The 24,056-nt window shown below is 37.4% G+C and overlaps 2 protein-coding genes across 2 annotated transcripts in view; one reads left to right on the top strand and one right to left on the bottom strand.

Moving 5' to 3' along the window:
• TBCA (tubulin folding cofactor A) overlaps positions 1 to 24,056 on the bottom strand; it is a 72,942-nt gene that overhangs the window by 8,621 nt on the left and 40,265 nt on the right. Inside the window, exon 2 of the mRNA XM_044777973.2 lies at positions 6,312 to 6,417. Within this exon, the coding sequence (XP_044633908.1) occupies positions 6,312 to 6,417 (106 nt within the window). The remainder of the gene's footprint in view (positions 1 to 6,311; positions 6,418 to 24,056) is intronic.
• LOC106824039 (peroxiredoxin-6) lies at positions 8,639 to 10,576 on the top strand. The gene has a single exon (XM_014830108.3). It carries the CDS (start codon positions 9,718 to 9,720, stop codon positions 10,390 to 10,392), a length of 675 nt encoding a protein of 224 aa, XP_014685594.3. The 5' UTR covers positions 8,639 to 9,717; the 3' UTR covers positions 10,393 to 10,576.

The following is a 24,056-nucleotide window of genomic DNA, read 5'->3' as shown; positions in this document are numbered from 1 at the left end:
ATAAAACTACACAACTTTGGGGCCGGCCCTGTGGCCTAATGGTTAAGTTTGGTGCACTCCGCTTCAGCAGCCCAGATTCAGCTGTGGGCACAGACGCACACCACTCATCAGCAGCCATGCTGTGGCGCTGACCCACATACAAATTAGAGGAAGACTGGCACACATATTAGCTCAGGGCAAATCTTCCTCAGCAAAACAAAAACAAAAAAACTTCACACAACTTTTAGAATTAAAAAAAAAAAATCTTCAGGACCCACGATGAGGCAAAGAGGCCTCAGTCTAGAGACCAAAAGTAAGATTCACAAAAGGAAGCATTAGCTATAAACTAGACGTTCTGAAAGTCAAAAACTACTGCTCAGTGAAAGACCCTGTTAAGAGGTTAAAAAGACAATTACAGAGAAAATATCTGCAAACCACATATCCAACAAAGAAAGAGCATTTATCTAGAATGTATAAAGAACTCTTAAAACTCAGCAGTAAATAACCAAAGCATCCAGTGAGAAAGTGGGCAGAAGACATGAATAAACATTTCACTGGAGAGGATATACAGATGGCAAATAAGCAAATGAGAAGATGTTCAACATTACTAACCATTACAGAAATCCAAATTAAAATCACAATCAGATATCATAAACACCTATCATGTAGGTGATGGCTAAATGCCAAAACAAAAAATAGAAGTAACACCAAATGTTGGTGAAAATGTGGAAAAATCAAACCATTCACACATCACCGGTAGGCATGTAAAATGGCACAGCCACTCTGGAAAAGAGTTTGGCAGTTTCTTTTAAAACAAAAAATGTACAATATGACCCAGCAATTGCTTGGGCACTTATCCCAGAGAAATGAAAATTTATGTTCATGTAAAAATTGTACATGAATGTTCATGGAGCTTTTTTCATAACAAGACCTAGAAACAACCCAAGCGTCCTGCCTTGGTGAGACTGAGGGACCTCCTTACTGTGGAAGTCTATGCAGGAATAACAAGGAACCAACTATTGACACTCAGTGACTTCGATGGGCCTCAAAGGAATTATGTTGAGTAGAAAAAGCCAATTTCAAAAGGTTACATACTGTATGATTCCATTCCACGTTTTACAACATTCTTGAAAGAATATTAATTATTTAGGGTTTAGGGTGTAGAGAGAATAGGGGCTATAAAGAGCACAAGGCAGTCTTGTGATGAATTGTTCACCTTGATTGTGGTGGTAGTTACATATGCTACATGTGATAGAATCGTGTAGAATTATACACATAAACACATACACACACAAATGAGGACATGCATAACTAGTGAAACATAAGTAAGCTCTTGGTGTAACAACGTCAGTTTCATGGCTTGGAATTGTAATATAATTCTGTAAGAAGCTAACATAACATTGTAGGAGGAGTGGTGAAGAGTATATGAGACCTCCCTAAACATTTTTTGCAACTTCCTATGAATCTATAATGAAAAACAAAAAAGCAAATGTACAAATAGAACACTATTTATAAACCTGAGCACATGTTCCAAGACACAATAACATTTTCTTGTACCACTGGAAGTTATTTTAAATGTATTTTTATTATTCATTTAAAAAAATATGGTGTTTCTTGCCGAATTAGCCTTGTGAGAGACCCTTGGTCAAATTTCTCTTTGTAGACTGAAGCCTATTATTTTACATATATATTTAGTGAAAAAAACTTCCCTTTCATTTTTAAGAAAACAAGTATCAGGGCCAGCCCAGTGGCATAGTGGTTAAGTTCATGCACTCCGCTTTGGTGGCCTGGGGTTCTCAGGTTTGGATCCCAGGCACAGTCGTACGTATGCTCATTAAGTCACGCTGTGGCAGCATCCCATACACAAAATAGAGGAAGACTGGCACAGATGTTAGCTCAGCGACAATCTTCCTTAAGTAAAAAGAGGAAGATTGGCAACAGATGTTAGCTCAGGGTCAATCTTCCTCACAAAAAAATAAAATAAAAATAAAATGGTATTAACTCATGTTTCAAGTAAATTACAAAAAATGTGTGCATCTTTCTCCAAAAGACAAATTTCACGTGACTGCAATTGCAAAGTTTTTGTGAGAAATCTTGGTTGAAAAATTGTGCCAGTTTGTTTTTTAATATTACTTCTGGAAAATAAGAGATGAATCATGCCTCAGGTGAAATAACAGACATATGTTTGTCATTATTGCCAATCATTTCTGCTCCAGGATAGGTTTCAAAAAAAAGGATCAGAATATCTTCACTGGTTGAGGGCAAAATCCTCTGTGCCATCCCTAAGTGTGGATGAGGAGAGTGCAGGAGAAGAGGGAAAGCATCAGCAGAGGGCTAAAATCAATCCAGGCCATATCTGAATGTTGTGTTACAGCGTTTAGCCAGAAAAGAAAAGGACGGCAGGACAACTCTGACTGACTGGCATTTTGGCCTCTTAGCATGCTAAAACTCCTGTCTAGTTATTTATTTTAAAAGAACTAAAATTAGGCCTCGTCCAGGAGAGACCAATTTTGGCAACCAATTTCAGGTAAAAAGTTTGGTAGGGACCGACAGAGAGCATGTTTTTTTTTTTTTAAAGAATGGCACCTGAGCTAACATCTTTGCCAATCTTCTTCTTCTTTTTTTTTCCTTCTCCCTAAAACCCCCCAGTACATAGCTGTGCATTCTAGTCGTGAGTGCCTCTGGTTGTGCTATGTGGGACACTGCCTCAGTACGGCCTGATGAGCAGTGCCATGTCTGCGCCCAGGATCCGAACCGGCAAAACCCTGGGCCACCAAAGCAGAGCACGCAAACTTAACCACTCGGCCACAGGGCCAGCTCCAACAGTCAGCATCTTAAGTGTGTGTTACAAAATAGGGCCAGTCTGAAAGATCTAGGAAAGCCAGAGCAAAACGGTTCCAAGGGAGAGAAGAGCCAAGGTAGTGAGAAGCGGCTGAGGAGGGCATTCAGCTGGGAAGAGGAGGACACACAGGGAGAAGAGTAGAGGACCCACAATAAGCAGCACGCGGCTTCCTTGGTATGTCCTATGAGGGGCATAGCAAATGTCAAGAAACCATGACCGACAATCAGGCATAGAACAGTGCTTCTGGCAATGCAACTCCTGTTGCACACAATAAAAACCATGAATGACTGGCCACAGAACAGCTAAGCTGGGAAAAGGAAAGTGAGAAAAGCATGCAGGCTGACCCAGCCTACAAGGTTTCATAAGACTCTGAAACAAAATTGCAGCTGACAACTGTGTACACTGCAGGTTGACAACAGCAGCAAACAGAAAAATTTATTGTTCTGTAATTAGATATGGGGTGGTATTTTTGAATATAAGTACTAGCTTGACTATGAATCTAAGAAATCATGTTATAAACCATGACCACTGTGACAAAAGATTTTAACATGGCTGAGTGCAGAAAGGACTTTTGAACAAAATTTTTTCCATTTTACACCTGCATATGTAGTTAATGATATAACCAGTAAGTGGCAAATACTTTTAAATAACAATTAGAACACAGGATTCAGTAGAGTTAATCCTTTATAAAGTAGTGATTTTATTGAAAGATGATCAGTATATAAATGAAATAAAACAGTACTCTGTGATATTATTTATAGAACTTTATTTAGAAAGGGAACACAATTATTCCCCACCCCATGTAACTTACAACTCCTACTCTAGCTACAGGGAAATTTTTTAATATATTATTGGTGATGCGAAGAACAAGGCAAAGAAAGAACTAAATGAGGTCACTAGTTACACAGCTAGGAATATAAGCCTGACGGGGTCCAAGAAGGACCTGGATGAAATAACGCTGCATGCTACGTCATAGCGTTTCTCACTTGATGGGGGAAATCAACAGAAGATGACAACAGAGTGAGGGAGGCACAACAGTGATTCGAATATTAATGGGAGTATATATTAAAAAAGCATTTAACTATCATAATTTTAAGAATCAAAAAGTTACATTCCATATGTAAATCCTTACGAAGAGCAGTTAATTCATAAAGGTCAACACATCAGGGGACATGTTATATCTACACATCTGTTTACAAGTCCTTCCCCAATTTATGAATATCTGACACACAAATGTCCTTTGCTATACCACACATGGAGGAAGGCAAGCTCTCCTAGAAGCTCAAGAAAGTAAGAACGTTTTCTTCCTGGAGAGCCAGAAGAAGATGACGCTCCGGGTGCCACTGCACTCCTTTCGCACCAGAGAGCAACTACTGACAGAAAAATGCATTTTAAGTGATTAATTCTGCATAATTAAGTCTGGCTTAAGTGTGCATTATTCCCATTTGTAACATAACTTATATGATGAAAACCACTGTGAGCTCATAAAGCTGACTAAGTCTTGAGATATAATCTGTATATTCTGTACATATATAATCTGTATATCTGAGATACAGTCTGCTCATTTATACTCTCCTGTTTCCTAGTGTCATCTAGATTTTATTCTAAATGCACTGGACACGGGTTTTAAGTAAAGAAGCAAGTGATCTGATGTACATCTTAAAGTGATCACCCTGGCTGCTGTGGTGGGAAAGAAATGAAGGGTGTCAAGAGACAAAGCGCTATGACAACTAGGAGGTTTTTGCAATAGTACAGCCAAGAGATGATAGTGGACTGGACTAGGATAGAGGCTGTAGAGAAAGAAACAGAGGGAATAAGAAACAGGACTTGGTGGTGTTAGATGTGGTCATTAGAAAGAGAGAGAAGCATCAAGAAGAGACCCACTAAATTTTTGGCCTGGGTCTCTGGATGAATGCAGGTACTATTTACTGAGAAGGGGAAAACAAGAGAAGGAACAGCTTTTGTTTTTGGGGGTCAGCTGGGTTGAGAGAAGACCAAGATTTTTATTTTGTACACCCAAGAGGATATGTCAAGTAGGTGACTGTTGGCTATATTCTTCAGGAGTGGTCAGGCCCAGAGATATAAATTTGGGAGATACTGGCGCTAGAATGAAGGCCAAGTAAACAGGGACTCTAGGGGTTTTGTTTTTTTTTTTGTTTTGGCATTGTTTTTAATGCCATGCCTAAAAGAGTGCCTGGAACAGTATTTGGCAAGTAGCAGAGGTTCAATAAATATCTGTTGAGTAAATAAATGAATGGGCATAAACATGGTACTTAAAGTTACAGGACAGTATGAGATTACCTAGTGAGGGATTGTAGATAGAAGGTTAAAACAAGAAGAATATATATAGAGAGAGAGAGAGAGGGCGGGGGTGGGGGGAGGGACAGAGGAAGAGAGAGAGAGTTGGGGGTGGGGGGGAGAGTTTCAGCAAAGGAGACTGAGGAGTAACGGCAGTGAAACAGCATGAAAAGCAGGAGGCTGTTCTACCAAAGATGCCAATATAAAAGAGTCTTTCAAGGAGAGAGTGGTTACTCGTGTCAATTGCTGTTGAGGTTATGTAAGATGGCAAAGAAATAATAATGTCACTGACAGCTGTGACAAGGGCTAGGGCATATAACCCACTCTCACAGGAAGGAAGGTAGCATGGGTCCAGATGCAGGTAGGCTGATAGATACTGTGGTGGGAATATGAGGAAGTTCCCCTGACGGCCTCTATTTTCTCAAAGAATTATGAAACAAGTGTCAGCCAAGAGTGAATATTCAATAAGTGCTATGACGGAAATGAATAAGGTGTTATGGGACTACAGAGGAGGGGCACCTAACTCCATGCTGAGGGGAGTGCAGAAGAGGTTTAAAGGATGAATAGGAATTAATAAGGAGAGAAAAGGGAGGAAGAGTAGGAAGAACATCCCAGACACACACAGTATCTCATAGGCAAAAGAGAAAAGGGATGTTCAGGAAACTAAAAGGCAGGACCTAAGAGGTCCAGGCAGGGATTGGCAAGAGAGGACGCTGGAGAGATAAGCAGGTACCAGAAGCAAGAAGAGTCTTGTATGCAAAGCTAAGGAGACTGAAATTTGTCATGAGGATAGTCAGAAGTAGCCACTGAAAAGTGCAATATATGTGTATTTTATTTTGGTGGTTTTCACATCAGTTTGGGGAAAACATTTGTGTTTGTTAATACATAAGTATATTTAATATAAGATTGGGCTATTTTTATATTTAATACTTAAAACTGGAGAGGAAATATAGCTTAAAGGTTAAGAGTACAAAAATCTAGAGCCAGAATGCCTGTGTTCAAACCCCAGCCGTGCCACTCAGCAGTTGTGTGACTGGCAAATTAGTTAACCTGCGTTCAGTTGCCTTATTTTTAAATGGAGGTTTTAATAGTAAGTAAATAAATGACAGGACCTTCTCAGAGGGCTCTTAATGCATTAGTTAATACACTATTCTGTAAACGTTAGCTATTACTGTTTAAGACATAATTTTACCTGCTTTTTAATGGCATAATTTTCACCATCTTCAGCCTTCATTTTTTCAATCTTTTCTTCTTGCTGTTTTGCTTCTTTTTCATACATCATTTTTTCTTTGACCAATCTATAAATAAACAAAAAATGTTTTGGAGGATTAACTTTCTCTCTAGCACAGAGACCACAAGAAACAAAGAAACTATGTAAATGTAAAACATATTTAAAATACCAAAGTATATGCACTAGATGGAGAGAAGGGAAGAAAAATCCTTTAGCCATAGATGTAAGTATGATCTTCATGTCCTTAATACTATACCTGCCTAAAGCAAGGGTACTCTATCAAAGCATGAAATTCTTAAATTTTTAATTAAAAACAGATTCCATTATAATAATTGTATTTACAATGTAAAAACAACACTAACATTTCTGTCTTTTTTAAAATTTGATATATGTTTTCGAAACCTTTGTAGATGTACTTGAAGCATTATCATTGAAATAACATAATAGTAAAAACTCAGTTTACTGGGAAAAAAATCAGTATATTGCATGCCAAATCCAAAATGAAGAAAGATTACTTTCAACCACAAAATTATTACACTAAGCATTTACTGTGCACTTAATTCTGTCTGACCTTCCTTGTGTGAGGGATTGGGACAGAGAACTTAGACACAGTTCTCTCACAGACAAGTAGTGGAAGCAAACAAGTATTTCTTTTTATTTTCTTTGCAGGGAAGGATTCACCCTGAGCCAACATCTGTTGCCAGTCTTCCCCTTTTTTTTTCTCCCCAAAGCCCAGTACACAGTTGTATATCCTAGTTGTAAATCCTTCTAGTTCTTCTGTGTGAGCTGCCACCACCGCATGGCAACTGACACATGCATGGTGTGGTTCCATGACCTGGAAACAAATCCGGGCCAGAGAGCTCGGAACTTTAACCACTAGACCAGCAGGGCTGGCTCCAAACTATTTCTTTACTAAAGCAAGAACAGGTATTGATAAAGATCAGGACGGTTTTCCACAATAAGGAATAGAGCAATCCAAAGTTCTACTGATTACTCCTCAGATAACCAAAATTCAATTAACCATAATAGCTCAATCTCCCCTAGTTCTGGGTAATCAAAGTTTCAATATAAAAGTAAAGTGCAGTCCAAGAAAACACTACCATTCCTACATACACATTATCTAAAGAACAGAAGAAAAAGCCTTCACAGTCCACACATACTAAAAGCAGCTTTCTCCACATGGCTTGCTTACTTACTTCTAGATCTATGTTGCTGGAATGGAATTTAAAAATCATATTACAGCATGACTTTTGCACTAAAGTCTAATCATTTTCAAAGAAAATTCTTAAATGCATTTCAAAACATCATTTAATTTTCATATTCTAATAGTGATACCGGCCCTGATATGAGTTCCCCTACATTAAACCCAGTATATATGGGGGTTAAAACCAAAGCACTCATTCCCTGCTTACCCCCTGGCTCCCTGGGTCCAGAATCCACTATCCTCCATGGAGACAGACACAGCCAAGGACAGCCACCTGGATTCCTTATCATCTCCTCCTCCTCCCCACTGCAAGTAGTCTCAAGACCAAATACATGCCGGTGGAAAAGCTCTGACCAGCAAGGCCATGTGCTCCTCCTCCCCTACCTAAAACCCCAAATAAAAACCCTTACTTTCAGCTTTTCAGGGAGTTTGCAATTTCAGCATTAGCTGCGCTCTCTCTCCTTGCTCAGCACTGTGCAATAATAAAATTCCTACTTTCTTCCACTACCCTCCATGTCAGAGACTGGCTTGCTGCACAACAGGTGAACGAACTCACTTCAGGTTCGGTATCAACAGGACTTAATATAAGTTCATAAATCTAAAAAACAAATTCTTTTGTCAACTACCTGGGAGGGTTTGAAGTCAGACTTTAAGTAAGGATTTAAATCACCACATAAACTACACACTAAATATTAAAATACTAAAATTCAGGTTTGGTATCTTGAAGTGTGCAAACAAGGCTCCTGTCCTTCATAATCTTGTGGTACTGACACAGACAGAAGGAAATACAACAAAAAGTTAACAGCAGAATACTATGTGACCTTCATACACTCATCCTGAAATACCTCAAAGTGAAAAAATTAAGTACAAAATAGGTATAATTTTTATGTAGTCATAAATATAAACAAACAACAAAGGATACTCAAGAAACAAATAACCAAGGACACCTGGGAAACCACTGCCTGTGGTTACCTTAGGAGAAAAGCCCCAATGATCTGGGGTAGGGGCAGTCCGCTGGGAACTAAATCGGGAGGCTTTCATTTTATACCTTTCAATAAAGTTTGAGGATTTTTTTTTTCCATGTATAAGTGTTACTTTTATCAAAAAGTTAAGATGCTAATGATTATCTCTGAGTGGCACAACTTTGAATGATTTTAAAGTTTGCTGATTATTCCTTTAGCTACATTTTCTAAGTTTTCCAGAATAAAGCAAAATTCATTTAGAAAGATACTGAAATATACCTAATGGTTCTAATTCTCAAACATTGCTCTCCTTTGCATGTTTTGCAAATGCTACTAGTTAAAATAACAAGTACAAAGATAAAGTCATAATTTCTATTTTAAAGGCGTAATTAATTGAAAATACTTTCCAACAGTCTTACAAACCCACACCTACAGAGAGAAATAGCAACTTCAAAATATGGTCACTTTTAGTAGTTAGACAAATAAATATATGAGGAAAATAAAGAAATAAATAAGAGCCATAGAAAAGGATAGACATTAAGAAGGAGAAATTTTAAGAAATGACAACCATCAGGGTAATCATAATCAAGCGATAACTTAAGCTACTTAACTGGATATGTATAACGTCATGTGATTTTAAGTATGTAGGCCAGCATTTTCCAAACTATTCCAGGGTACACCAGTAGCCAAATAACCTTAAAAAACACTTCTTGCCAGGGGCTGGCCCAGTGGCGTAGCGGTTAGGTGTGCATGTTCCACTTCAGCGGCCCGGGGTTCACCGGTTTGGATCCTGGGACCGCTTGGCAGGCCATGCTGTGGCAGGTGTCCCGCGTATAAAGTGGAGGAAGATGGGCATGGATGTTAGCTCAGGGCCAGTCTTCCTCAGCAGAAAGAGGAGGATTGTCAGCAGATGTTACAGGGCTAACCTTCCTCAAAACAAAACAAACAAACAAAAAACACTGCTGGCCAAATCTTAAAGACTTAAGATATGTATTTGCATATCAAAAGGTCTTGAGAAGTCTTGTAAGGAAATCAGTTTAACATTGTTCAAATTGCAAGCTTACCTGAGGCAAAAAAGGATTGCCCCCCCAGCATTCTCTAGAAAAGCTGCCCCTCAATACAAGTCTGAGGAGTACACTGTAGAAATCTGTAAACTTGGCTGCCGCCGGCACCTACATCGCCAGACCTCTCTGCTGCCGCCATGCCCGGAGGTCTGCTTCTTGGGGACGAGGCTCCCAACTTCGAGGCCAATACTACTGTCGGCCGCATCCGTTTCCACGACTACCTGGGAGACTCATGGGGCATTCTCTTCTCCCACCCTCGGGACTTTACCCCGGTGTGCACCACGGAGCTTGGCAGAGCTGCAAAGCTGGCACCAGAATTTGCCAAGAGGAACGTTAAGATGATTGCTCTCTCAATAGACAGTGTTGAAGACCATCTTGCCTGGAGCAAGGATATCAATGCTTACAATGGTGATGAACCCAAAGAAACATTACCTTTTCCCATCATTGATGATAAGAATCGAGACCTTGCCATCCTGTTGGGCATGCTGGACCCAGCAGAGAAGGACGAAAAGGGCATGCCTGTGACAGCTCGTGTGGTGTTTATTTTTGGTCCTGATAAAAAACTGAAGCTGTCTATCCTCTACCCAGCTACCACTGGCAGGAACTTTGATGAGATTCTCAGAGTAGTTATCTCTCTCCAGCTGACAGCGGAAAAGAGGGTTGCCACCCCGGTTGATTGGAAGGATGGAGATAGCGTGATGGTCCTTCCAACCATCCCTGAAGAGGAAGCCAAAAAACTTTTCCCTAAAGGAGTCTTCACCAAAGAGCTCCCATCTGGCAAAAAATACCTCCGCTACACCCCACAGCCATAGGTCTCTGCAAGGAGCTGGGGCTGGAGCTGCTTGCTTAGCACAGTGAGCCGGAGGATCTCAGCTGCCAGTCCTGTTCTCCTGAGCAATTTCATAAAAACATCCTGGTGCGATCACAGCTGAGGTCTTAAGGTTGCTCTACTGCTGGCTTATTAAATGAAAATGGCACTAAAAAAAAAAAAAGAAATCTGTAAACTTTACACAAATCTGTATATAACACACTTAAACATACTGTTCATAAAATTCTAAGCAGGGTAAAAGTTTTAGGTAAATCAAGTATTTAGAGACCTTGGGATAAAAACGTTTTAGCTTAATTTGTTATCTTGATTTCACAGTTTTTCTTATTGTAAGTAATATTTTCATAGTTACAATTGAACCTGTGCTTATGGCCATCTAATAACTAAAAGCCCAACAGCAAGCCATGTTAAGGATACAGATGACAGGCTAATGCAATTAATGATGGTAAGAAACTCTACAAACTGATATTTAGAAAAACATTATGGATATTTTCAAACAAAATTGTAGAGAAAAAAGCATAATAAATCCCATCACCTAGGTTTAAAATTATTAATACCTGGGCAGTCTTGTTTCATGTATCTCCTGCCACTTACTTATGTATTTATTTATGAGTATTTTCAGACATTGTATCTTTGTTTTGAATTTTGAGGTTAAAAGCCTGTGATTTATAACCTCTTCCCCACCTCACACCATATGCAAAAATTAACTCAAAACGGATCACAGATCTATAAAGCGAAAATTATAAAACTCTTGGAAGAAAACATAGGGCAAATCTTGGTGACCTTGGACTTGGCAATGATTTTTTAGATATGACACCAAAAGCACAAGAAACAGAAAAAAATAAAAAAGATAAATTGGCCTTCATCAAAATTAAAAACTTCTGTGCTTCAAAGGACACTATTAGGAAAGTGAAAGGACAACTACAGAATGGGAGAAAATATCTGCAAATCATTTATCAGCTAAGGAACTTGTATCCAGAACATATAAAGAACTCTTACAATTCATTGATAAAAAGACAAATAACCCAATTAAAAAATGCACAAGCTGAATAGATACTTCGCAAAGAAGATATACAAATGTCCAAGAAGCACATGAAAAAATGCTCAACATCATCAGTCATCAGGGAAATGCAAATCAAAACCACAGTGAGATATCACTTTACACCCATTAGGATGTCTATAATCAAAAAGTCAGATATAACAAGTGTTGTTGACAAGGATGCGGAAAGACTGACACTATCCAACACCGCCGGTGAAGACTGACACTATCCAACACCGCCGGTGAGAATGTAAATTGGTGCAGCTGCTTTGGAAGTTTGGCTATTCCCCAAAAAGTTAAACACAGAGTTACCACAGATCCCAGCAATTCCATTCCTAAGTATATGCCCAAGAGAAATGAAGACACATGTCCACACATAAACTTGTACATGAATGTTCATAGCAGCATTATGCATAAGAGGCAAAACGTGGAAACTCTAAAGTCCATCCACCGATGCTTGGACAAACAAAACATGGTATATCCATACAATGGAATAATACTTGGCAATAAAAGAAAATGAAGTACTGATTTATGCTACAACATGGATGAACCTTGAAAACATTATGCTAAGTGAAAGAAGCCAGACATGAAAGGCCACATATCGTATGATTCTAATTAAGTATCTATCCAGAACAGGCAAATCTATAATAAACAAAGTACATTAGTGGTTGCCTAGGACAGGATGGGGGAACTGGGAGGGTAATAGCTAAAGTGTTTGGGGTTTCTTTTTGGGGTGATGAAAACGTTATAAAAATGGTTATGGTGACAGTTGCACAACTCTGTGAATATACTAAAAATAAACAAATTGAAGACTTTAAATGGTTGATTTGTATGGTATGTGAATTGTATCTTAACAAAGCTGTTAACAAAAAGAAAAAAAAAAGCTGTGACCACACCGTCAGCTACAGGGGAAAGCTTCAAGTACTGGATACGTTTAAGCCCGGACTTACGACAGCTGAACATGTGAACATCACGTATAGAAATCTGCATTTGACGTATTATTTACAACCGCTTTAACAATAATTTTCAGTATTATGATGAAAATATTTATCCTCTGAAATTTAAAATTTCAAAAGAAAATCATTAATGCACATTCTCTAAAAGGTTGTTTTAAATAGTAAAACAAACTTCCTAGAATGGAGATGGCAAGTTGCCAGCCCGCTTAAATGAGACCTAAAGATGGTTTGATTTGATTCACAATGTTAAAAGGAAAGAATAAAAAAAACAACAGATTTGTTACCACATTAAACAACTGGGAAATTTAACATATAAGTCTGGATTTCTGGCCTTTCTTGGCTGTTTTTCATCAGGAACACCGGGGCCGCATTTCCACTACTGGATGGAGCTAAGCAGTGGCTGTTGACTGTTTTAGACGAGGCATGTGCTGTTCACTTTGCCCCAATTCACACAACTCCCTGTTTTCCACACACTCAGGCCTTATGCTTGGCCCCTGTCAACAACCTAGGTTGGAATTTGTGTGCTGGAGTAACTTGCATATCATCAATGCAACAGTGTTATTATTGTTGTTTTTATTATCTTTACAGAAACAAGACTATTACTCAAAATATCAGGGATACTCAGAAACCAACGGGATTAGCACTGAGACTTTCAATATTCCTAAAGCCGGTAGGTTGCTAAACTCTCCTAGTAAATGAAAGCTGGGATTGGATAGGCTATCAGAAAGAGGCACATTCAATAATATCCTGTAATTCAAAGATTTAGAAGAAGGGTTGGCAAACTACGGCCAGTGAGCCAAATTTGGCCTGCCATCTCTTTTTGTACAGTCTGAGAGCTACGAATGGTTTTCATACCTTTAAATGGTCAAAAAAAATTAAAAAAGAATATTTTGTGACAGATGAAAATCATATGTGATTCATATTTCAGTGTCCATAAAAAAAGTTTTATTGGTGTATAGCCACACTCATTCATTTATGTTTCATCTACGGCTGCCTTCATGCAATGACAGCAGAGATGAGTAGCTGTGACAGAAGTGTATGGCCCAAAAAGTCTAAAATATATACTATCTGGTCCTTGACAAAAAAGGGTTACTGACCTCTGACTTGGAAGACCTCTACTTAACTCTATCCAACCCCTACTTAACTACCTTAGCAGTTTTCACACTACACTGAGGCCAGTTTACTTGCTAGGTCTTAAGTTCCTTGAAGACAGGATTAGGTTGTATTCATACTGTATTCTTGATCTTTATACACATAGGCGCTCAATGTTTGTTGAATGAATAAAAAGTTGAGTCTAAAAAGCTCGCTGTTGCCTTTTAACATTTTCAATTTAAAGAGATACATAAAACAATTCTGAAGTGGAAGAAAGTGATTCACAAAACCTGACAAATAAGAAAAATGTGGTGACTTTTGAGAAAATATACAATGAAAGAGCTGGTTTCTATGCCTAGGCCCACAGACAATTCTGGTTGGTAATACAAGTCATCCTATTTGCACTGTGCTTGTCTATGGAAAATAGCAGCAACGGTCCCAGCAAAATTGAAGAGACACTTAACTACACATCACATTTGACAAGTAAAGGTGCTGAATATCTGCATGGCTATTAGAATATCAAAACAAACAAAAGTAAAGTTTTTGTTAAAAAAAAAGGCCATATTTTGTAAAAAGGTTCAAGATGCAAGTTATTGAATAGCAAATATACTACCCCAAAAAAGAAAAAAAATCAGTTAGTGAGCACCCAGTAATGCCAGAATGTAAAATTATAGTGAATAAAATGCTAGGGGGCCAGATGCGGTAGGAGAAACTGAAAAGGTTCCACTCTCAAACAGTATAAACTGATGACAAGTCACATGATGTGGAAGAGGTTCCACAGACACACAACTTCAGCTTCACTAGATGTTACCAAGTTGCTTTCCAAAGTGCTTGTATCAATCACACCCACTCTGCAATGTATGAAATTCCCTACTTCTCCTTGGCATCCTGGTGAACAACTGCTCAGAATTATTAAATTTCTGACAATAAGAAGAGTGTGAGATGGCATTATATCATGGTTTGAAATATTAATTTCTCTGAAAACTTATAAGGTTATCTATATTTATTAAAATAGTAGTTAGTGGATAAGTATTTGCTAAATCAATGAATTAGTATCTTCTGGTGAATTTGGCCCTTCTCCCTTTCTCCAGGAAGGCAAAGATTTAACAGAAGACCTAATTAAGTACATATAGTCACAATTTTAAATTTGCTACTAAAATATTTTTTTGTAACATACATATGTGTATGATCTTATAAATATGGGAATATATGAAAATTATAAAAAACAAAATTTTAAAAATCATTCATAATCTCATTGCCTAAATTAATTACTACTGATCCAAAATATAAATAACACTAAAATCCAAAAAGGTAGAAAAATTAGGAAGTTTTTTTAAGTTTGGCACAAACTTATTTAGCAGCAAAATGTGACCTCAACTGACATGCACCTATTTATAGACTTTATGTGTTCTACTTAATGTGAACAGTCACGTTTCACTGCAGAAATATTAATGTGTTTGATTATAGAGTACTTTTCTAGATGCTATTATGTAAATGCATATATCACTGCTCCAAAAATCTAAAAAACTGGGGATTCAGAAATACATATGGGCCCAAGGATTTCACATAAGAGATTATGGACCTATATTAATATTTTGAATATTTTCCACTAGTCTTTTTCTTTAAACATGTTATGTGTGAAAATTTGTCTGTGTATGTATATACACATATATACATACATACACACACACACATAAATATAAATAATTGGGATAATCTATCATTTCCAATGTCACTAAACGTTCTTTGAAAATAGAGTTGTTAGTGGCTGCAAAGCACTTCACAGTACCAATATGACAGCTTATTAATGTATTATCCTATCAGACATTTATGCCATCCCCATATTATAAATAATACTGTGATATACATCCCTACTCATAAATTTTATGAATGTGTCATATTTTCTTATTACGTAATATTTAAAATATATAGTGCCTGATGGGAAATCAGACTGTCCTTTTCGCGTAAACCACTAATCATTTACTGATGAATATTACATTTTCCTATTGATGTGATAAGTCACCTTTGTCATTATTATTAGTAATAAAATACAAATATTAAATCAATTTATCCTACTTTAGCCTACTATTTGGTATTTCAGTCAAAGAAAACAGTATGCCAGATTTCACTGTTTAAACACTCATATCAAACATATCAAAGCTTAAAGCGACGTACAATTATAAAGAAAAAAAATAAGGAAAATGGAACATTAAAAGAAAAGAAAAGTTTGATGACAAATAGGAATTGTAGATAATATAGAGAAAAATCAGGAAAAGAATTTTTTTTAAAGAATAAAATTTCCCAGAGCTGGAAAACCACAATCTTAACTGAAAGGGCTTCCTAAGTGCCAACTAGAATCAGTGAAAAAGCTGCACACCTATGTACATTGTTGAGAATGTCCAGAGACCCAAGGGAACCAAAGCGTTCAGAAAGAGAAGACACAGGTCACCATAAAAGGAAAGAGAATCAGACTGACATTATATTTCACATTAATAACACTAAACACCAGAAGATGAAGAAATGATCCCTTCAAAATTCTGAAAGTGAAATGATTTAAAATCTAGATTTAGAGCTACAATAGCTATATATAGCTATAATAGGGAAAAACCAACTCACTCAGTAACTATTTACTGAGGGGCTACTACGTGCCAGGCATGATGTTAAGTACCAAGAAAACAGCAGTGAACAAAACTACAAAAATCTCTGCCCTATGGCACCTTTCAGTGGGGAAATAAACCAGCAAAATACATAGCATGTTAGATTGTGGTAGTGCTATAAGAGGAAAAGCAGTGAAGAAGGATTGGTAATATGAGTAATTTTCAATTTAAAATAGGATTTGCATTTAAAATGATTAGGGAAGGCCTCTTTGAGAAGGGCATATGAGAATTAAGATCTGAAAGAGGCAGTAAGTTATGAGGATAACTGATGAAAGAAGTCATAGGCCAGGGGAACTTTTTTTAGTTATATAAAATAACTCAAAAAATTTAGCTACTATGCCCCCTTTCTGAGAAATTTACTTTGGAATGTACTCCAGCAAACTGAAGATGAAAATCAAGAAAACAAACCATAGTCAACATAATACAACAGTCTAATGAGGGGGGAAAAATCCCAGGATTAAAACTGTGCTATAGGCCTAGAAAACAGTTGGTCTAAATGAGAAATTTGGTGTGGGGTCTTATGGGAACATCTTTTAAAAGAACAATGGAATAAATTCTAAGGAACAGATAAAATGAATAAGAAGGTAGAAGAAAAGTCATTCATGTGTTTTTTTCTCTCAACAATAAAAAATGAAAGACAATTAGAAACCCCAGTGAAAGATACACACACAGAGACACACACACTTACAGCTGTAATATGAAGCAACTGATGAAAAAGAAAATTTACCTAACCTGGATTTATAAGAATAATCTCCTTTGGGCAGCACAGGATCCACTAAGAAAGAAATGTAATCCTATATTATATACCATATTTAAAATGATATACAGTTATAATCTATTTATTCATTTTCAACATTTATAATAGACCCATGAGCAAAATACATTTTTCCCCACTTATTTGAAATATTCAATTTGTGTTTTTAAAGTTTGTTTAAAAGCTAAGGAATGTCTACCAAATTTTTTCTCATAAAAACCATGCTGTAAGTGGTGGCTATGATGACCCCTGGCCAGGCAATGAAAAGCTGTACCAACACCTGTATAATCAATTCCTGTATTAAATCTCTCTGTTTGAAATCCCTAGTATGGTTTCCTTTTTCCTAATACAGTTCTCCTCTACTGATAATAGCTGATAATAACCTCTCCTATCTCTGAATAAACAAACACTACTTTTGAGATGTTTATCATGAGAGATGAGGAAGAAAAGAAACTTTTACTGATGGCCTAACATGAACAGACCCTCGAGTACTTTATTACATTTAATACTTACAATCCTATTTAAGTATCATCCTCATTTTACAGTCTCTTATTATAATTATGCCTCCCCATAATGTTTTTAAAAGTCTTTTTTTTCCCTTCTTCTCCCCAAAGCTCCCCAGTACATAGCTGTATATTTTAGCTGTCGGTCCTTCTAGTTGTGGCACATGGGACGCCGCCTCAGCGTGGCCTGATGAGTGGTGCTAGGTCTGCGCCCAGGATCGGAACCTGCAATACCCTGGGTCCCTGAAGTGCAGCATGCGAACTTAACCACTCAGTCACAGGGCTGGCCCCAAAGACAGTCTTTTTAGATTCAAACAGAATTGAACCAGGATTTATCAATATTTCAGAAATGAATAAATAAAAGCTACCATAGTTCACAAAACTTTGGTAAAAAAAAATACTACTAATAATGGGGCCGGCCTGGGTTAGCATGCTCTGCTTCAGCAGCCCAGGGTTTGCAGGTTTGGTTCCCGGGTGTGGACCTACACACCACTTGTCAAGCCATGCTGTGGCAACATCCCACACACAAGACAAAGGAAGACTGGCACAAATGTTAGCTCAGTGACAATCTTTCTCAAGCAAAAGAGGAAGACTGGCGACAGATGTTAGCTCAGGGTGAATCTTCCTCACCCCCCCCAAAAAAAAACCAAAAAACAAAAAACCACCAACTAATACTAATAAAAATAAAGTTGAAGATAGACAGCAACACTGTTGAAAGAAATCAGGCTGGATGAATGACCTTTGATGTTTTAGCACTTGCAATGGTCATCAAGTTTGCTCCCCCAAAACTAGACCTAGAACTGTGGTGAAGTTCAACAGCTATAACTCAGGAAGAGATATTTACAATATTGGCATCCCATGAAACATGGTATGTAACAGATTTAGAAAAATGCTTGAATCTTTCAAGATAAGCTAAAATTAAAAGATGATAATAAAAGCAGTTAACACATACTGACCATTTACTATGGGCTAAAGATTACATCAAAGCATACTACACACACTATTTCATTTAATGCTCAAAAACAATCCTATAAAAATAGGTACCACTATTATTCCCATTTTAGTAATATCAAATTGAAATTCATGGAGCTGTTAAGTGCCAAAGAACCATTTTATTCCAAAGCTCATACTCTCGCCGAAGTTCATACTGTTAGCCACTACTGAAACACGTTCGAACATTTGAACACATAAGAGTTAAAATGCGCTCAGTTGCAACAGGCATTGTTGGTTGCCTACCCAAAAGTCACTTCTTACTTGCCAACAGAATCTAATTTTATGACCATCCAAGAAACGATGCCCTTCAAGAGCAGCCAATCATAATGGTCCCCTTTGCCAAGTGATAGCTGAGGCATGTTAAGTGACCCAATTCTGGCCAAAGCTACATAAGGGCCATCACTTGGGGGCTTGTGAGAAGGTTGTCGTTCATCCTAAATACGATGTAAACAGGTACAATTCTCTTTTCTCCCCTGGACATTGTCACCTGTGTGTGAGACGTGCCACTTGTGGCAGGCACCCTGGGAACATGAGGAGATGCAGCCTAAAAGGATAGGTCACTCTTGGATGTCAAAGAACTTGAATCTTTGATGATGGTAGTAAACTAGTGAATTAACCAACTCTAAAAGCACCCTACCTCCAGATTTCTTATTGTATAAGATGATAAACATCCTTATAGTTTAAGCCACATATAGTCTGGTTTTCTATTACTTTGAACCTAAACCATCCAAAGTGAGAAAGTCATCAACAGCAGAAGATTGTTCTGCAGGTATAGAAATAATGCTTTCTTACTGCAGATTAATTCATTCTAAACTGATAAATCAATTAGAAATTGACATACCCCATCCGTTTCTTCCCATATACAAATAAACATGAAGAAAATAAAGAGGAAATTACCAAAATAATACTAAATTTTATGTTTTCCACTGTATTAAGAAATATTCCATATAAATTATATGCAAAAGTCTCTATTTCGCACTTAAAACTAAACCAGTGTAAAACTTTAAAAATTTCTGTCTTCAATAATGATGGTGGTTACTGGAGACTATTACCCATAATAAATAATACTATCTTCTATCTATATCATATTTTCAATTTACAAAGTACTTCTGTAACTTACAGGATACCGGATGTTAAATATTAAGCAGTAAAATGTCAATGCCCCTAAACCGTAACTTACAGGCGAGTGGGCATTAAATATTAATGTCTATAAACTTATGGGGGTAAGATGTTTAATACTGCTACAAAGGAAACAATATGGCACCAGGGAATGTGTATCCACTTACAACTTGGAACTCAATAACTTCTTGTCAAATGAATTTCAAATCCTTATCTTCCCCAGTGAAGGGGAAAAAAGTATTCAAGATTAGGGAAAGAGGCTGTCTGACTTAGCAAGTAAAGTAGGCAACACATTTTTCTGCTAAACATATCAGGAGAAAGTAGTCTACAGAAATCAGAGTAAAAGACTATTTAGGGGCGGGCCCCATGGCTGAGTGGTTAAGTTTGCACGCTCTGCTTCGGCAGCCCAGGGTTTCGCCAGTTCTAATCCTGCACTCGGACATGGGACGGCTCATCAAGCCATGCTGAGGCGGCATCCCACATGCCACAACTAGGACTCACAACTAAAAATACACAACTATGTACTGGGGGGCTTTGGGGAGAAAAAGGAAAAATAATATCTTTAAAAAAAAAAAGACTATTTACAGTGAATTTTAGGCTTCTGAAGACTAAGGGTTTTGAGACCCCAGACACAGAGAAGAAATAATACCTTTACAAAAGTATGTGGTGTCAAAAATACCAAGAAAGATGCAGGGGTAAAAGTCTACTCATTTGGGAAAATCCAAGTGGACTGCAAATTAGAGGCTAATTGCTTAGCCACCTTAATTAAGAATTCTCACTAGTTCCTTCGTGAGTAAGAACCGGAGGTTGCTATGAGAATCTGATTACTTAAGGCTCACGGTCTAAATGTATGTAGTTAAAATTCAGTGAGTTTTAGTCATTCTCTACTAATTCTTTTGGGGTCACTATAAAGTCCCAAGTGAGATTTCCCACTATTCCCAAATTTCAACTAACAATTATAGTCAAGATTTGGGGAGCCAGCAAAACTAACAAAGAATCTGCTTCAGTATCCTGTCTTAAAATAAATAAAATAAAAATGTGCTACATACAAACACACATAAAATGAGATGGGGCTGGAGATGCTGCACGTTCTGAATGGAATGCCTCTCTCCTTCCTCATCCTCTTCCCCCTCCCCACCCGTTCTTCAAAACAACTCAAATTTCCTTGTCTTCCAGAAGGACCACTCTGACCCCTCCCCTACCACTCCCCAAGCCGCCACTCTGGATCCTTCCTAGGATCTTCAAAGCATATTTATGTCCATCATAGAATTTATCACAATAGGTTAAAATTCTGTCTACTTCGACACTTGAAAGCGGATGCCCTGAGAAGTGGAAATGTGTCTCTTATCAGCAGTGTCAGCCTCCCAGACACATTTACTGAATGAGCTCCTAACTACCCTGAGAGGTGAGCAATGCAGCTATCATCACCCCCATTTTCAAATGGGAAACTGTGATTCAAACAGGTGAAATGGCTTACCTAAGGCCAGCTCGCCAGGAAATGGTGAAATTATGACTTCTAACTTCAAGCGTCAATACTTTCTAACACTTCATATTACCATATGTTGTTTTTCTTTTACCTGTTCCAAAAGTAAAATTATTCCACGGTTCAAAATTCGAACAGCATAAAAGAGTACAAAGTGAAAAGGCAACCCACCACCACACACCCTGTCCCCAGCCACTCAGTTCCCACCACTGGAAGGAACAAGTTATCATTTCTTGTGTGCCCTAAATGAATGAAATTAAATGTTTAATTTGCTCATATTTGTTACCTTATCATCTCCCAGTACCCATTAATTAATCCAATAAAACTGGAGATAGTTCAAGTTATATTCATTGCTCAAGTAGAATATATGCTTTAATTAATTTTAATAAATAAGACAAGACATATTTTGTAAACAGCTAGGATGATGCATGCCAAATACAAAATCAATACCACTATTTTTTTTGAAAATATTGCGAATCTCAGGGACTAATGAACTAATAAATCTTACGAATTAGTAATTCAAAAAACACAAATGTAAAACTAATTATTTCACCAATCCTCTAAACTGTTTCTTAAAGGTTTTGAGATGTCGGTGAGGTTGAAAAGTGTGTGCTAATGAAAGGGCTAAGGACACTACTGTGAACAGAGTTTGTGAGGTGAGAAAGCAATAGCACCTCCCACAGCTGCTTCACCTCCATACAAAACACTCTGACAGTTTTAATTACTACCTAAAATCGCAAATCTCTCTCTACACTTGACTTTTTATCCTCTGTCCAGACCCGTATCTCTGTCTTTATAACATCTCTATTTAGACATCCCACCAGCAACTAACTGAAGCAGGTTGAAAACTGAGCTCATCATCACACCACTCTAACATGATACCCTTTCTCCCAACTTGAGCTGTTAACATTACAATCACACAAGTACTGGATAAAGCAGGGTCTGGCTTGTGAGCAAAACAGCTAAGTTGTCTGCAAGCTCAATATGACCCAAGAATGTAATGCAGCTACTAAAAAACAAAATACAAAACCAGCTAACTCAATCTTACATGCATTAAAAGAAGCAGAGAAACTACAACATGGTAGGTGAACAGTACCACATTGGAAGAACTGCAGCTGTATTATTATTATTCATAATTTACTTCCAAAATGGCTATACATAACTTAGATCCAAAGGGACTTAAGGCAGCATCTGAAGAAGGACCCTGACAAATCCAACGCCATCATTCTATTCTGCAAAATAGTTCAGTTTGCCTAAAACATTCAGGTAGATGATATATAGTTATCCCAAACTAATATAGATTATCATAACTAAAATAGGCAAAGAAAATATCATTTGGGGTTTAAATGACTTTAGCTGACTGACGACTGCCACTTTCCATAGATAATAAAAGTTAACACCAGTTAGGATACCTGAATTTTATCAAATTATAAAATGAGGCCAATTTAATGATATTTTACCATTGTAATTATTCTTGGTGATCTATTAACTCAGGTTATTCTTGGAATCACTGATGAGAAAATTTGGGAGCTGACTGGGGGATTTTTCAGTTGCTGAGTTCTAGGATCCAGAGAAGAACTCATGGCTTTGGGATTATTAGCATTATACAGAAGTCCTTTGACATGTAATGTGTTTATTCAGTTTGGTGTACTAAGATTTGTTCATTAGGTCAAAATGATTCAAGAAGAAACATGTACAAAGATTTCTTCTATTTTTATATTACTGATATGGAGGTCTTGTTTAAGTCCTTCATACAGAAGAATGACAAAATAATCATTAATTGTTAATAATTTTACATTCAGAAAAATGCAAGAGTTGGAAATAATTTTTATACTATATTCTTATCTAAAGGTATACATGTAAAGTAATTTGGTGCATGTTAAAGGGCTCACTTTCGATGTATATTTATTTTGTACTTTACCACACATATAGCACTTTTTCTTACTCAAGCCAATTTCAAAGTCTTTAACTGCTTAAATATAACTTTTTTTTTTTTAAGATTGGCACCTGAGCTAACATCTGTTGCCAGTCTTTTTTTACTTATTCTTCTTCTCCTCATCCTCCCCAAAGTTCCCCAGTACATAGCTAAATATTCTAGTTGTAGGTACTTCTGGCTCTGCTATGTGGGACGCCACCACAGCATGGCTTGATGAGCAGTGCTAGGTCTGCGCCCAGGATCTGAACCTGCAAAACCCTGGGCCACTGACACGGAGGGCACGAGCTTAACCACTCAGCCACAGGGCCAGCCCCTTAAATATTACTTTTAAATAATATTTGGTAATGGTACTTGATATAGAGCTGTATTTGACACAATGTTAAAAGCAAACAAATCTGGCTTGAAAATGCAGTACAGTAAAATTTTCTTAGTTATTCTAAGATTAGATTAGTGACTAGTCACTCTGAAGCCCTCCAAACCCTTCCTTCTTGTCACGTTAATTATAGTCTGTAGTTTCAAAAAAGTTTGTATTTTCTGTAGTATTTCACCCTTTTATTCTTCAATTGTTTACTCAGAGTAAAATGGTCACTTTACAGCCTGACTTTCTGAATTTGTCAGTAAACACTGTCTAAAAATGTTGCATTTTCACAACTGGAAGCATAGCACAATTAGCTCTGCCCCAGGAACAGTATGTGTTAGCATGTCAGAACATGAAACGCCTCTAACTTTATCTCACAAAAACAGAACAACATATAAATAATGCATTTTATGGCATTTTAAGAGCATCACGACTTCCTGCAAGTTGTTCTACACAGTCTTCCTGGGCTGTTTCAGACGAGGCATTTGCTAGCATCTTTCAAGATCCTGTTTCTGTGGATAGATTATCAGGATTGCATACGAGAATTTCTACAACAAATATCCCTTTCTCTGGTCAACTAACAAACCCAAGTAATAACTGCAGCATGTGGGGTTAAAGAAAGACACAGGAGCTGGCTCAAACTTGTTTCTACATAGAAGGGAAATCTATCCTTTTAACGGATCATGTAAATATAACCAAACCACTACTTTTCAAACATGGTACCAACTGTTTTCTTTCACGGAAGAAAAATGAATGCTCT

Source organism: Equus asinus, chromosome 9 (assembly GCF_041296235.1).
Source record: "Equus asinus isolate D_3611 breed Donkey chromosome 9, EquAss-T2T_v2, whole genome shotgun sequence".
In the NCBI taxonomy this organism is placed as follows: domain Eukaryota; kingdom Metazoa; phylum Chordata; class Mammalia; order Perissodactyla; family Equidae; genus Equus; species Equus asinus.
Note: the sequence above shows the minus strand (reverse complement) of the source record. Positions and strands in the feature narration are given on the sequence as shown.

What these genes read in the sequence shown, in the direction of transcription:
- LOC106824039 (XM_014830108.3), top strand. Translation starts at nt 9,718, where the DNA reads ATGCCCGGAGGTCTGCTTCTTGGGGACGAGGCTCCCAACTTCGAGGCC.